General features: G+C 39.8%; 1 protein-coding gene across 6 annotated transcripts in view; it reads left to right on the forward strand.

The window, feature by feature from the left end:
* ZUP1 (zinc finger containing ubiquitin peptidase 1) overlaps positions 1-15044 on the forward strand; it is a 43967-nt gene that overhangs the window by 1216 nt on the left and 27707 nt on the right. Inside the window, exons 1-3 of one of the 6 annotated variants that reach the window (XM_069076990.1) lie at positions 8538-9119; positions 9453-9637; positions 14114-14684. In XM_069076990.1, coding sequence (XP_068933091.1) covers positions 14129-14684 — 556 coding nt within the window. In that variant the 5' untranslated portion in view covers positions 8538-9119; positions 9453-9637; positions 14114-14128. Of the gene's footprint in view, positions 1-8537; positions 9120-9228; positions 9247-9452; positions 9638-14113; positions 14685-15044 lie in introns of those variants that run through there. The other 5 variants (XM_069076989.1, XM_069076992.1, XM_069076993.1 and 2 more) reach the window with 5 other exon arrangements.

Below are 15044 nucleotides of genomic sequence, written 5' to 3' on the forward strand. Positions count from 1 at the left end.
CTACTGTCAGGATCCGAATGTCAAGACCACCACCATCCCTTCTTTACTCCTCTCTTTTTACTATTAGGACACACCCTGCCTTCCAGAGATAAGGCCCAACAAGCAAGCTGTGCTTGGCATAACAGTTCTTTGAACTCACCCTCTGGAAGAACTCAGCCATAGCAAAAATCCCAGAATTATTTCACACTGGCACCAAGTGGTATCTGCAGTACCCATGTTCTGGTCATGAAGTCCTGCCATGAATTAAACTTGTCTCACTATTACTGTAACCCCTCGTTGTCAGGGCAACAGCTTGTTTTGAATTCACTAGTATATGTATTGAGATTTGCCCACACTAAAGAGGGTCTCCTCCTAGAGGAAGCCCCAGGCCATGTGTCTAGTTTCCATCCTTCAATGGAATAAAGAAAGGTTTTCGCATATAACAACTATTAGCTCTTTGGTTTTGTTCGGTTTTTAGAGTTAACTGGGTTTTTGGTTTTGTTTTTTAGAGTTAACAGCACTTGCAAAATCTCTATGATTCTGGTCATTTGTTCTCAGGTTTGACATTACAAATGGGCCTCTAAGCCCATGCTTTAAAGAATAATAATAATAATCCCACCAGTCTAGCAATTGCCCTATAAACCCTTTAAGAAAGTCATCTACAATGAGTACTTCAACTTCTACTCTTTTCAATCTGTTCTAAATCTGTTAAAAACCACAGGCTGACTCTGACCCTGATGTCTGAATAAGCCCCCTTAGGTGTAGAGCTTCGTTCCAGGCCTGGATCCGTTCCCCATCTCCCAGGAAAAGACCTCAAGCACAACAGGTGTGAGGATTGGATCCTCAAGATAAAGTGTGGTGTTTACGCCCGGGCCTAGGAACACTTAAGTGTGCAATGTCCACAGGGGAAAGCCGTTAGGAAGCGTCCTATAAAAGGCTTGCACTTAAGACAATAAAAGAGACTCTATTTTCCACCATTTTTTGAGTCCCTGTCTCTCTTTTAACTCACCCTCTCGAAGCCTCTGGGTAGACAACTCTCTCAGCCCTGCTGGGGAACATCAGGGCTCCCCACATTTTCTTTGCCACAGAAGGCAGGGTTCCCCTAACTTGGCCCACCGCATAAATCCTCCATAACTTAGCTTCAAAGCTCAATGTTTAATTGAAACTGCTCTGTCCTAAATTACCAATGATATTTTAATGGCCAAATCACATGGTCTTTTTTTCAGTCACCGTCCTTCTTAATCTCTCAGCAGCCTTTCACACTTCTCTCATTTTCATGAGAGAATGAAGGAATTGCTTTCTGCTGGTTCTTCTACCAATCAGATTGCTCCTCACTAACAGTAGTATCCCTGGGCCTTCCAATTTGATCTCAGTTGGTGATCTGTGCAGCAACCATAGATGTATGTATCATCTCCATGCACCTTTCCAAGGGAGACTAATAACTTCTTTAAGGGGAGCAGGTAACTGGGGCCCCTGGATTGGACTACTGTGCTCTCATGAAAGAGAGTATACCAGACTAGAATCATATCTGTCTACCCCCTCCCCACCTAAAAATTGCTAGTCCAGGGGAAATGATTTTTAGGTTCAAGCTGATTTCATGATCATTATCCCTTAATGGAGAAAAAAACATCCCAAGCTATATCCAAAGGCATGACCCCTTTCCCTTCCTATCAAATGTTATTTGTACAAAGACTATGTCATCTAATAAACAGTGAATAAACCCATTTATCCAAGCTAATAGCAAATAGAAATCAAAGAAGTTATACAGACAATATACAAAACAAATGAGCTCTCTCATTGGGAGGGAGGTATCTACACAAAAAAGAGAGTCCCCATCAAATCCAAGAGGAAATTATTTCAAGTTCTAGTGTTCAGGATACTATCTGAGGCACCAGCTCCTCCTGTACATGTTGGCTTTTTATGAAAACCTTTCTCTCCCTCCAGGGGTCTCTGTACCATGTCCTTTCTCAAGCTGAAAGCTAAAATAAAAATCTCTAGTCCCCCAAACTCCTTTTCTCACCTAGACATTCATAAACATTCTCTTTACTAGTGAGGAAATTCTTAAGTAAATGTACCAGGTTTGAACTCTAGGTTACATGCAGATTGTTCTCATCTATGTATCTAGCCCTATTAATTCTCCTGAGTGCTGGCCCTGCATCACCTACTGCCTTTTAGATATCTTGAATTGTATTTCCCTGAAGCAATTTAAACTCAGCATGTCCAAAAGAGACCTCATTATCTTTTCCTCCAAACCACACCTGCACAACTTACAGCCCTTGGAATGACGGCAACATGCCAAAGGATTTCCTCTATACCCAAAGGATGTCTTCCTCTACATTTTTCACAGACTGCCTGAAATCCTTTGGAGTGCTGCAATCAGGTTGTATAGGCCTGCTCCAAACCCTTTCAAACTTTCCTATTACTTTGGAAGCCATATGTCATCTTCCATGCCTCACTCACCTCATAGAACCAGTCTGTCATCCCTTTCTCTCCAGCCATATAGTCAAATGCATTTCAGGTCCTCATAATAATAAAAAGTAATAAGTGGTATTTATATAGAACCTTAAGGTTTGTAAAGTATACATGTTAATCCTCAAAAATTCTGAGAAATAGGCACTATTATACCCATTTTACAAGTGAGGAAACTGAGGCTAGGAGAAGACTTTCCCTGAGTCACATAGCTAGAAAGCATATGAACTCAGGTCTATCTTGACTTCACATCTAGAATCAATCTACCATGCTGCTTAATTCCCAACACCTCTCTCCTGCACTGCTGTAATAACCTTCTAACTCATTTCTCCACCTCAAGTCTTTCCCTATTCCAATCCATTGTCCACTCAGCTACCAAAGTGATTTTCTTAAAGTGTAGGTCTCACCCTGTCACCCCTCTCTTAATGAGCTGCAGTGGCTCCCTATTTCCGCTGAATTCAAATGTAAAGTCCTCTGTTTGGTATAGCTTACTGGAAAATCTGATATTTTTCATCTAGAATTAGAACATGTACAGAAAGTTATGCAAACTGCTTAAGATCATTTTAAAAGTTTTCAACTAACTTTCTTCATAAAAGTTTAGTGATCATTTATAAATCTTGAAACTGTTTTAAAAGAAGGGAAAATACTTTTAGAAGAAATTTTTTAAAGTTCTTAAAGTTCTTTACCACTTAGCCCCTTTGAGAGGCAAGGTATTACCAGCCCTTTTAGAGTCTCCTTCCTGATTCATGCAGTGGCACTGGCCTTCTTGTAGTTTCTTAAGAATTTGACTATTGATGAACAGGGGGACTTCAGAAAAACCTGAAAAGACTTATATGAATTGATGCTGAGTGAAGTGAGCAGAATCAGGAGAACACTGTACACAGTAACAGTCAGAGTATACAATGACTGACCTTGATAGACTTAGCCCTTCTCAGAAATGCAAGGACCTAAAATAATTCAAAAGGACGTATGATGGAAAATGCCATCCACATCCAGAGAAAGAACTATGGAGTCTGAATGCAGAACGAAGCTGACTATTTTCTTTTTGTTTTGCTCTTTTTCATGGTTCCTCCTATTTCTTAAAATTCTTCTATATAATATGACTAATGTGAAAATATGTTTAATAGGAATGCATATGTAGAACCTATATCAGATTGCATGCCGTCTTGGGGAGCGGGGAAGGAAAGGAGGGGGAGAAAGTTTAAAACTTATGAAGCAAATGCTGGAAACTAAAAATAAATAAACTTAAAAAAAAAGAAATTTTAAAAAAACCGACTATGCCATCTTTATGCCTGGAATGCTCTGAACCCTCACCTCTGCCTTACTTTTCCTACTTCCTTCAAGACAGTTCAAACCATACCTTAACAGGTCTTTCCTGATCTCTACCTTCCCCCCATGCTTTGTACATACCTTGTATGTAACTAGTTATTTATATGTTCATGAACATTGAGGAAAAGGACTATTTACATTTCTCTATATCCCTTCTCCCTTCATCACATCTCTTATATGTATAGTCTTCTCTCCTCTGACACGTCTGACATGCTGTTGCAGGCCCACATCCCCTCATGCCTGGATGATTACAATACCCTGCTTGCCTCAAGTCTCTCCCTACTCCAGACCATCCTCTACTTAGCTGTCAAATTTATCTTCCTGAAGAACAGTTTCACTGTCACCTCCTATGCAATACAATCCAGTGGCTCCTTATTGTCCTCTGGACCGAATGAAAAATCAGGCTTGTTTTTTAAAGCCCTCAATAGCCTGGCTCCTTCCTACCATTCTGGTCTTCTTATATATTATTCCCCACTCCTCTCCAGTGACACTAACCTCTTTGCTGTAGTAGAATAAGAGAGACTTTCTCCTAACTGTACACTTTTTTTTTGGTAAATTTTCATTGCCTTGGTTTATTTTTTATTAATTTGTTTACTTTTAGTTTACAGGATTCAATTCCACAATTCCTTGAGTTTCACATTCTGTTCCCCTTCCTCCCCTCCCCCCCATTGTGGCATACAGTCAAGTGTAGGATCTGTAAATACTTTCACATTAGATATTAGTCAGGTTATAAGGATGGATTGTATCAGATGGAATGAAAAATGTGAAAGAGGAAATAAAACCAAACAAGAAAAGGAAAAAGATCAGGTAGTTTTCTTCAATCTGGATACAAACACAGTTCTTTCTAGTTCTTTCTCTGGATATAGACATCTTTCTCCATCATAAGTCTTTTGGGATTGACTTATATCACTGCATTGCTGAGAAGAGTACAGTTTATCAAAGTTGGTCATCGCACATACGTTGTGTCTGTAAGTGTGTACAAATTTCTCCTGGTTCTACTCTTCTCGCTCAGCATCAGTTCGTATAAGCCTCTCCAGGCAAATATGAAGTCCATCTGCTCCTCGTTTCTTATAGCACAATAGTATTCCATAACATGCATATACCACAACTTGTTCAGCCATTCCCCAATTGATGGGCACCCCCTTAATTTCCAATTCTTTGCCACCACAAAAAGAGCTGCTATAAACATTTTTGTACATCTGTGTCTATCTCACACTTCTATGATTTCTTTGGGATATAACTCTAGAAATGGTATTGCTGGGTCAAAGGGTATGAAATTATTTATAGCCCTTTGGGCATAATTCCAGATTGCTCTCCAGAAAGGTTGGATCAGTTCACAACTCCACCAGCAATGCATTAGTGTTCCAATTTGCCCACATTCTCTCCAGCATTTGTCATTTTCCTGTTTTGTCATCTTAGCCAATCTGACTGGTGAGATGTGGTACCTCAGAATTGTTTTGATTTGCATTTCTCTAATGAATAGTGATTTAGAGCATTTCTTCATGTGCTTATAGGTATCTTCAATTTCTTTCTCTGAAAACTGCATGTTCATATCCTTTGACCATTTATCAATTGGGGAATGACTTGTATTCTTATAGATTTGACTCAATTCTCTATATATTTTAGAAATGAGTCCTTTATCAGAGACATAGGTTGTAAAAATTCTTTCCCAATTTCCCACCTCCCTCTTAACCTTGGTTACATTGGCTTTGTTTGTACAGAAGCTTTTCAATTTAATGTAATCAAAATTATCCATTTTGCATTTTATAATGCTTTCTAATTCTTGTTTAGTCATAAAGTCTTTCCCTCTCCACAAATCTGACAGGTAAATTATTCCTTGTTTTCTGAGATTGCTTACAATATCAACCTTTATACCTAGATCATGCACCCATTTAGACTTGATTTTGGTATATGGTGTTAGATAATGATCTATGCCCTGTTTCTGCCATACTATATTCCAGTTTTCCCAGCAGTTTTTGTTAAATAGTGAGTTCTTATCCCAAAAACTAGGGTCTTGGGATTTATCAAACAATAGATTACTATAGTCATTGACTGCTGGACCTAATCTATTTCATTGATCCACTACTCTATTCCTCAGCCAGTACCAAGTAGTTTTGATGACTGCTGCTTTATAATACAGATTGAAATTTGGTATAGCTAGTCCACCTTCCCTAGAATTTCTTTTCATTAATTCCCTTGATATTCTGGACCGTTTATTCTTCTAAATGAATTTTGTTACTATTTTTTCTAGCTCTACAAAGTAGTTTTTTGGTAAATTGATTGGTATGGCACTAAATATATAATTTAATTTAGGTAAAATTGTCATTTTTATTATATTAGCTCGACCCAGCCACGAGCAATTGATATTTTTCCAATTAGTTAGATCTGACTTTGTGTGAAAAGTGTTTTGTAGTTGTTGTCCTGGGTTTGTTTTGGCAGGTTGATTCCCAAATATTTTATAAAGTATACTGTAACTTTAAATGGGATTTCTCTTTCTATCTCTTGCTATTGAATTTCATTGGAAATATATAGGAATGCCGAGGATTTATGTGGGTTTATTTTATATCCTGCAACTTTGCCAAATTTATTTATTGTTTCAAGTAGTTTTTTAACTTGATTCTGTAGGATTCTCTAAGTATATCATTATATCATCTGCAAAGAGTGATAGCTTGGTCTCTTCTTTGCCTAATTTGATTTCTTTGATTTCTTTTTCTTCTCTAATTGCTACTGCTAACATTTCTAGTACCAGATTGAATAAGAGGGGTGATAGTGGACACCATTGTTTCATCCCTGATCTTATTGGAAATGCTTCTAGCTTATCCCCATTACATATATTTGCTGATGGTACACTTTCACTGGCTGTCTCTGGTGCCTAGAATTCTCTCCTTGCTCATCTTTGCCTCCAAACTTCCTTGGCTTCCTTTAGGCCTCAACTAAAGTCCCACCTTCTGCAGTGTTCCTTAATCTTCAAAATGCATTAAATGGTGCAGTGTATAAAGTGCTGGGTCCTGAGTCAAGAAGACCTGAGTTAAAGGGTCTGGACCTCAGAAACTTACTAGCTGTGTGACCCTGAGCAAGTCACAACCTCTACTTGCATCAGTTTCCTTAACTGTAAAATGGGGATATTAATAAAAACCTACCTACCAGGGTTATTGTGAGGATTGAATGAGAACAGTTGTAAATCACTTAGCACAGTGTCTGGCACATTGTAGGTGCATAAATCCTGATTCCCATCCCTAATGCCTTCCCTTCGAGATTACTCCCAATTTATCATACATATGTATGTGCATGTCATATCTATGTAACATTGTATTTATGTGCATATGTGTTTCACAAATAACACATGGGAGGCACTAAAGTTTTTGGACTTTAGCCTTTAACAGGTTCACTCTTGATCTGGTCAGACAGGAAGGACAAGAAGACAATTTTGGAGGGGTTAATAATCTTACTTTATTCTACTCTAGTTTTCTCAAGAGGGTTTGCTGATAATGGGAGCACCAACTCTTACAGCTTCCCCTAATCATCCTTCTAGCAGGCCGGGGCGAGAATGTAGTAAGAGATACAACTCCTATGGGATCCCCTAAGCCTCAATGGGGGCCAGTTCAGGAAAATACAGATCCCCCCCCAAGCCTTGATGGGGGCCAAGGCACACACAGCATTACAGTGTCATATTCTCCTATGGATTCCTCACTTACTGATCAGTGCCCTTTATCAGGCAACAGACAAAGAAGGCATATTTCCAGCAATAGCCTTGAAGGTTAACTTTAGCAATATGGTGATTATTACTATGAAAGCGTAGTAAGTGCCGCATTATGCCACACTGTATCTCACTGTGCAGTCTCAGTAGGACTATCTATCACTCTGATTCTAGGAATTACTATCTATGATCCTTAGAGCTATTGTGGGAGTTATCTAACACCTGGAAACTAGAGATTGCCATGGCCATGGAGCATGGGAAACTAATTCCAAAAAGGGCAACAAAATCCTCCTTACTTACAGCGTATATGTGTGCGTATAAAATTTGTTTGTACATGGTAATTTTCATGTTGCTTTTCCCATTAGATTATGAGCTCAGAAAGAACAGGCACTGGCTTTTGCCTTTGTGTCCCCTGTGATTAGTATAGTGCATGATGCCAAATAAGCACATAATAAATGCTTTTTGATTGACCTTGAGTATCCCATTTAACTTTTCTGGGCCTCAGTTTCCTCATCTGTAAAGTAGGGAAAATTATACTCACTTGGCAGGCTCTCTGTGGGGAAGTGCATCTTGTTTTAAGCTTCTACAAAAACAATTGTTCACAGCTTTAGAGCTGGAATCAATGTTAGAGGCCATTTAGTTCAACCAAAACTGAGATTCAGAGAAATTAAATGACTTCTTCAAGATATGTGTAAGAGGCAAAATTTCAACTCAGATCTCTCCAGCTCCAAATACAGCATTTACTCACTTATATAATATTCTGCATCCTGTATTTGCCAGTTGTAACTATTGTTGATATAGTAATCAAAAAAGGTAATATATATATAAATGATAGATGGGTCAATGCTATTATTAGGGAAATAATGATACCACCCACTTTGTGAAATAACATATAAAGTGCTTTGCAAACCTTAAACCTCTGTGTTGGATTGAGTAGTTGTATGAACTGAGGGATAGTCTTTTATGATATTACCAAGAAAAATAAACATCGGGTTTTTGTACCCTAAAAAATTACTTTTCTTCATTTACTATAAATAAAAATTTGTTAACAGATCTCAGAAATACTTTATTGACCAGAGGATGTGGTTGCTTAGTTGTTCTGGAGCTCATCCCACCGGGTCATCCAACAAACAGTCCTAGATGTTGAAGGTGGAAAACCAACTCTGCCTGGGGATCCAGGACTGGGATCCTTCCAACTTTCCCATTCATCCTAGCCTTGCATTAATTTGTTAATTCCAGGCCAAATCCAAGAGAAGAAAACTCCAAATCCCAGCATGCAGCGCGGCGGAGAGGTGGGTAGGTTAGGTCGTAGGAAATGGGAGACAATACAGTCTACGCTGCGACGGAAGGAGGGCGATTTAAAAAATCGAGGAGCTAAGGCCTTCCAAAAGCATCGCGGGATGCTATTGGCTGACTCGCTGCCACTTCTCCTGGGGGCCCGTGGCCGATCTGGGGTTCCAGTCTCCCCGCCGTCGAAGCCCTGGGAAGGGTCGGGAGTCAGGCTGTTGAGGCTGGGGGTAGCCCTTTAGGACAACGCGCTTGCGCAGTGCCCTCTCCCGGCCGGAGGATTCTGTGAGAAGAAAAAAGCTGCCGCCAAGGTACCTGCAGCCGCCGGGTGAGGGTGGGGGCACTTCCGGCACTCCAGGTACCCCCGGGGGGCGGGTCGGAACTGGGTGCTGGGCCCAAGTGCTGCGTCTTGAGGCTGTCCCGTACGCCTCCCATTCCTCGGGCTCGGCTCTGGTTTCGTTTCCGTGCTGCTGACATCAGCCTTGGTAGCCCCCGTGGTCGGCTGGGAGGAGGGAGGCCCGGCCTGCTGCAGGCTCCATCTCCCCCTCCTTTCCTAACGGTGGGGGGAGGGGAGATCGAAGGGTGGTCTGCTTACTGGAGCCCCACGTGGGACATGGGGCCAGCTGTGCACTCACCTTCCTGAGCCTCAGTGGCCTAATTGGTAAAACGGGTATCCATTTAACCGTGGCAGGTACTGGAGAGGCACAAAAGAAAAAGGGAACTGCTGCTGCTGCCCTCCAGGAGCTTCGGTTCTACCTGAGGAAGACAAAATAGGTTCAGAGATTTTGAAAAAGGGACCTTAGAGGCTAGTGGACCCCAAATGCTCGCGCTTTACGGTTGAGAAAACCAAGGCTTAGACACCTGGGTTTGCCAAAGGTAAGTGGCAGGTCCAGCATTTGATCCTAGGCTCTCCGCTTCCACATACCGGGCTCTCCTGCTTCTTTGGTAGGTGCATAATTGGTGGAGGGAGAAAGATAACAAGGGGGGGGGAGGGAGTGTAGGATGGAGAAACAGATACCATGGAAGGCCCCTCGCTGGGGTGGCCTCTGGGCATAATAGGACCTGTATTAAATAAATATTTGACTTCTGGTATTGTACCTCTTATACACCATGGTCTATCTGTGTTCCACCTTTGTCCTGAAGCCTTGTAACCAACCCCATACCGTCCTCACCTCAGCTTTTCTAGGCTCAGCCCTAAAGTTTAGGGTTTCTAGGACCCTCCCCTTCGTGCCCCGCCCCCCCAGTTACTTGGGTGTTTTGTTTTTTTTTTCCTAGTGTTAGTTCCTTGGCTACTGGGATTGATTTATTTTTTTGTTTTTGTATCCCAGTGCCTGGCATATTGTGTACACTTAAATGAATGCTTGTTGAATGGATTAACTAACTCACAGGGTCCCTATGGAACTCAGGATAGTTTATAAAAGGAGTTTGCAAACTTTAATGCTTGCATAAATGTTTACTGCTAGTCTCACTTGCCATTAAATGTAGAGAAATAGAATGGGGATGGTTTTCCAGATTAAGGAAGAATTTTCTACAGAAGAAGATAGATGGTACTCTTTTGTTTCTCCTCTACGTAAGTCTCCTGAAAAATCAGGAAAGTTTTTTGGGCATGTTTATTTTCTGTGTCTTACTAGAGCTCTGCTAGCAATTTAATGTTAAATGTAGCATTCAGACAATTACATAGTGCCTCCTCTGGCTCCGTGAATTGTATGCCTTTTATTGTCTTATGTGAATTGTATGCTTTTTATTGTCTTATTAGTGTTCTGAAGAGGGTTTTCCTCATCTAAAATCATGCAGATCGACATGAATTTGGAAATATTGTTTTAAAAATGGTTGATATTGGGGCATACTAATTTTAATTCTTATTTTGCTAAATCCGTACTATTTTGAAAACATCAGTAGCAGTCTTTTTAGGTTCATGTCTATCTCTACTAAAGCTCCCTTCCATTGCCACATGACAGTGTAGAAGTATTGAAGATGTACAGTTAGTTGTGGGCTTTCATATTGATGAGGGATGGCAATATGGTTCAGCAGGAATGCTGATCTTTATCTAAGACCAAAAAGCCTGCGATTCAGTCTGGAAAGAATTCAGTAGGCCCAAGCAAACTTGGAGTCAGAGTTGTAATATTGTATGCTTTACAGCTGGCAAGGGTCCTTAGGGGACCTGCAAGTTTATTGTTAGGCTGTACAGAGGGCAAGAGTCCTTTAGGGGACCTGCAACCTTAAAGGGGTAGAATTAAGGTTTTTATAGAATAATCCACAGTAGAACCCTTGCCAATTATGCTAACTAGGTGATTAAGGGTGGGATTAGGGAGGAGTTAAGGTGGGGCCAGTGTTTAAAGGGACATGTACTTTTAATGTAACTGCAGGTGTACTGCCCAAAATTCACTGGGAAAAAGCCCAAGGGGGGGCTACCTGGAGGTGTGGTTTTAAGCTTGAAACGTCACTAAGTCAGCTAGCAGTCAAGGACTGACTGAGAAGTGCCCAGTCTGCCACCCATCAGTGTCATGTTTGACAAGATTGATGTCTGGGAACCAAGGCTAATGGAGACTCGATGGCTAAGAGATAGTGTCCTGAAGGATTCATGGAGGCAGCCAAAGAGTCAACCTAGAGATAGGGTACGGAAGAATTCATGGGGGCAGCAGGACACTATAGAAGGGGGAGATAATAGTTGCCTAAGCTGGAATGTTTATAGATACTTCAGTGAAAGATTCACAGATGTAGCTTGTCATTGTTCCAAGCTGAGATAAACAATTCACGAATTGTTGCTTCTCAGAGTTAATGTTCTGAAGCTTGGAGTTGTTGCTTCTCAGAGTTAATGCTCTGAAGCTTGGGGGAAAGGGTGGTGTGATTTTACAAATTGGTTTTACAGACTGATGTTACAAAGTGGTATTACAAATTGATGTTACAAACATAGATCCCAAGCACCCCATCATTACTGATGTTACAAATTTGTATTACAAATTGATATTACAAATATAGATCCCAAGCACCCCATCAATATAACTTGTTTCACTAAATTTAGAGATTCTCATCACCAGATTGGCCACAGGATGATAGATATTTGGGGAATAGCAAAATATAAACACTGAAGAGAGGAAAATGTGAAACATTTGAAAATAAAAATCAGCTAAAATAGAAAATGAACAAAAGTACCAGTACTGTGGAACATCTGAAAAAATTAAAGTACCTGAGGGTAGGGAGATGAACAAAGAAACAGCCCCAGACATTTTTCAAATATATCTTTTTATGTATCAGATTTTAAATGATTAAGCAAGAATCACCACTATTTAGATGTACATAAGACAAAAAAAAATGAATAATGCAGTTCACACTTGAAATCAAGATGTACTCGATTCTAACACTGGGTCCTGCCGAATGAATTTGATTCATGTTCTCTCAGCCAAAAAAAAGCAGAATTTATTAAAGGTTCACCTTAATGGGTAGACTCTTAAAGAGCCTAAGTATTTGTGAAGCTTGTATTGACAAATGGACCAGAATAATCTGACAGTGAATCCGAGCTAGATAATTCTCTCCCCTTCTTGGAGGCAAGATGCATCTTATAAACAGAAAGATTGTGGGAGGGATCTAGGGGTGGTCTAGAGAAAGAGTTTGGGGAGGGTCTTGAGGAGGAGTCAAATGCAGTTAGACCCCAGTAATGTGATTAAGAATGAGCAATAGCTGAAGACTACCTGGAGATGACCAACAATGGAGGATTAGGCTAGTTTAAGGGTAACAGATTTGAGTATAGATATTTTGATAGGATCAAGAGTGGGAAGTAGATGGACAATGGGGGGCTAGGTGGCTCAGTGAGTAAAGTGCTGGCCCTGGAGTCAGGAGGACCTGAGTTCGGATCCGGCCTCAGACACTTACACACACAAAAAAAGACTAGCCGTAGCCATGTAACCTTGGACAAGTTACTTAACTCCAATTGCCTTCCAAAAGGCAAAAAAAAAAAACAGAGTAAGAGATTTGGGCCTAACTATAATGATAGGCTTATGATTAAATCAGAGTTCAGGGGGTTTCCCGGAACCTGTACCCAGTCATTAGTATTAAACAAGGCATAAAATAAGGAGATATGTTTCCCAATGTTGTTTATCAAGGATGGGGAATCTGCCGCCTTAAGGCCTTATGTGACCTAGGTTCTTAAGCTCAGCTGAATATTTTACAGAACAAATCCATTTGGTCTAGGTGGATGTCTATCTCAATATCTCAGTGGAAGAGTAAGTCTACTTAGATAATCCTCTTTGGGAATGATGTGCTGATTTCATCAAGTAATCATTATAGAATATTAAATAGCTCCCTTAATGTGGCCCATAATCATTCAGAACAGTTCAGTATAACTGTCTTCAGCCGGGGAAAAAAAAAGTGGCTAAAGAATGCCTATTGTCCAGAGGAGGACATGCATTTGGAGAGAGAGCCTATAGAACTGGCCTGTCCACATGTTATCTTGGCTAGACAATACAGATAAACAGCCAACTGGGATCTAAGATTGAATAGGAAGAATAGAGGTTTTGATTGCTTTGGGGAAATAGTGCAGTGCTTTTTTTTTTCTTTATGATCTTGAGCTTCTCCTTGAAATATAGGTCCATATTTAATCTTTTCCCCCCAGTTATGCTATATGACTACAAATCATGGAATGCCAGTCTCTAAGGAATCAAAATTTGGAGCCATTAAATGAGAAGTATAGTAGGTGTGAATAAGATGCATTGTGTTGTCTACAATGAATCACCTGCAAAAAGTGGTCCTAATGACAATGGAATGTGTATGAAATAGGAAATAACCAGTTAATGTAGTGAGAGCAAGATAACAGAGATGCAACATTAGTACCCATGTAATGCCAGCAGACCTACAATAAGGTCCCCTTGTGAAATACGTATGTGAATGCATAGATGAGAGTCATACATAATATAAATGTATAGGTGGGCTATGAGCTATTTACTGTTGGAAGGAGTATATCAGTCAGGTAATTCATTGAAGAATACCGTTGGGCCATTCAATTACAAATATCAATATCATGATGTATTATAAAATCTCTAAAGTGATATATAACAATTCCATAGAACTGACAATACGTACATTAACTACAGCTGTAAATAAAAGAAGACAAAGCTGGAGGTAGAGAAAATTCAAGTGAACTCAGAGACAGTAAATTGAATAAATAATTTTTGTTTGGCATATGATCATTTGTTCCTGATTTTTAAATGTTCAGGGGTTTTTTATATTGTTAAAAGCTCTAGAACCGTTGTGATCTCCCATCAATGCAAGGATCACCTACATCTAGAAAATTTAAAGGCCTTGAAATATTGGAGTAATATTTTCTAATTAGAAGTAATGGTGTGCTTTCACTTCTAGGCCCCTGTAATAACTATGTTTACCTGTGATATATGTGGAGAGCTAGTAGCCTCTGAACAAGACATGAAGACTCATCTTCTTTTGACTCATATGGAAAATGAAGTGATTTGCCCATTTTGCAAATTGTCTGGTGTGAATTATGATGAAATGTGTTTCCACATTGAAACAGCTCATTTCGAACAAAATGAAAATGAGAGAGACTTGGAGAAAGTTAACCAAGTACAACATAGGACTCTTGATAGAAAAACTGAAAAAGAAAACTCTCATCACTATAGACTGGAAGTTAATGAAGATGTTTATTCTGCTTGTGCATCAAATGATTTGAAAATTACAGATCACAGTCATGCTAAGGAGGCGTCTTTGAAGTGTAAAACCTTTCATTCAGAGGATTTGACTGAACTTAGAGAGTTACAAGAAAATAGACTGAATCAATCTGACTTAACCGAAATAAATGAATCATTGTCCAGTATCCCAGAATGTCCATTCTGTGGGAAAATAGAAGCATGTAATGAAGATTTGGAAACACATGTGAAAAAGAAGCATGCCAATCTTTTAGACACTCCAGCAGAAGGTATAGTATACATTTTGTAGTATGAAAAAGGAACAAGTATTTCCTATATGTGAACTAGTATTTAAAAGGTTCAGTTGTTATAATAGGAAATGGACTTACTGTTTCACTAGTAGGAAACTCCCTCTCCCTAGGCAGTTTGATACCTACTTTGTACTTAACATCTTAAGAGATTTGCCTAAGGCACTGAGAGGTCAGGTCACTTGCTCTGGGTTACATAGCTAGTGTTTGTTAGAGGCATGATTCGAATCCAAGGTTGATTGTCCACTACTTGATTTTACATAATAACATGTGCTTACAAATAATAACTCACATTTTTTTTTTGCACTTCAGTTTATGTATACTTTCCTGTGAACAGCCCTG

The sequence above is a fragment of the Petaurus breviceps genome, unplaced genomic scaffold (genome assembly GCF_028583685.1).
Source record: "Petaurus breviceps papuanus isolate PSGF00001 unplaced genomic scaffold, PetGlider_PUasm1.0 90977, whole genome shotgun sequence".
NCBI lineage: Eukaryota > Metazoa > Chordata > Mammalia > Diprotodontia > Petauridae > Petaurus > Petaurus breviceps.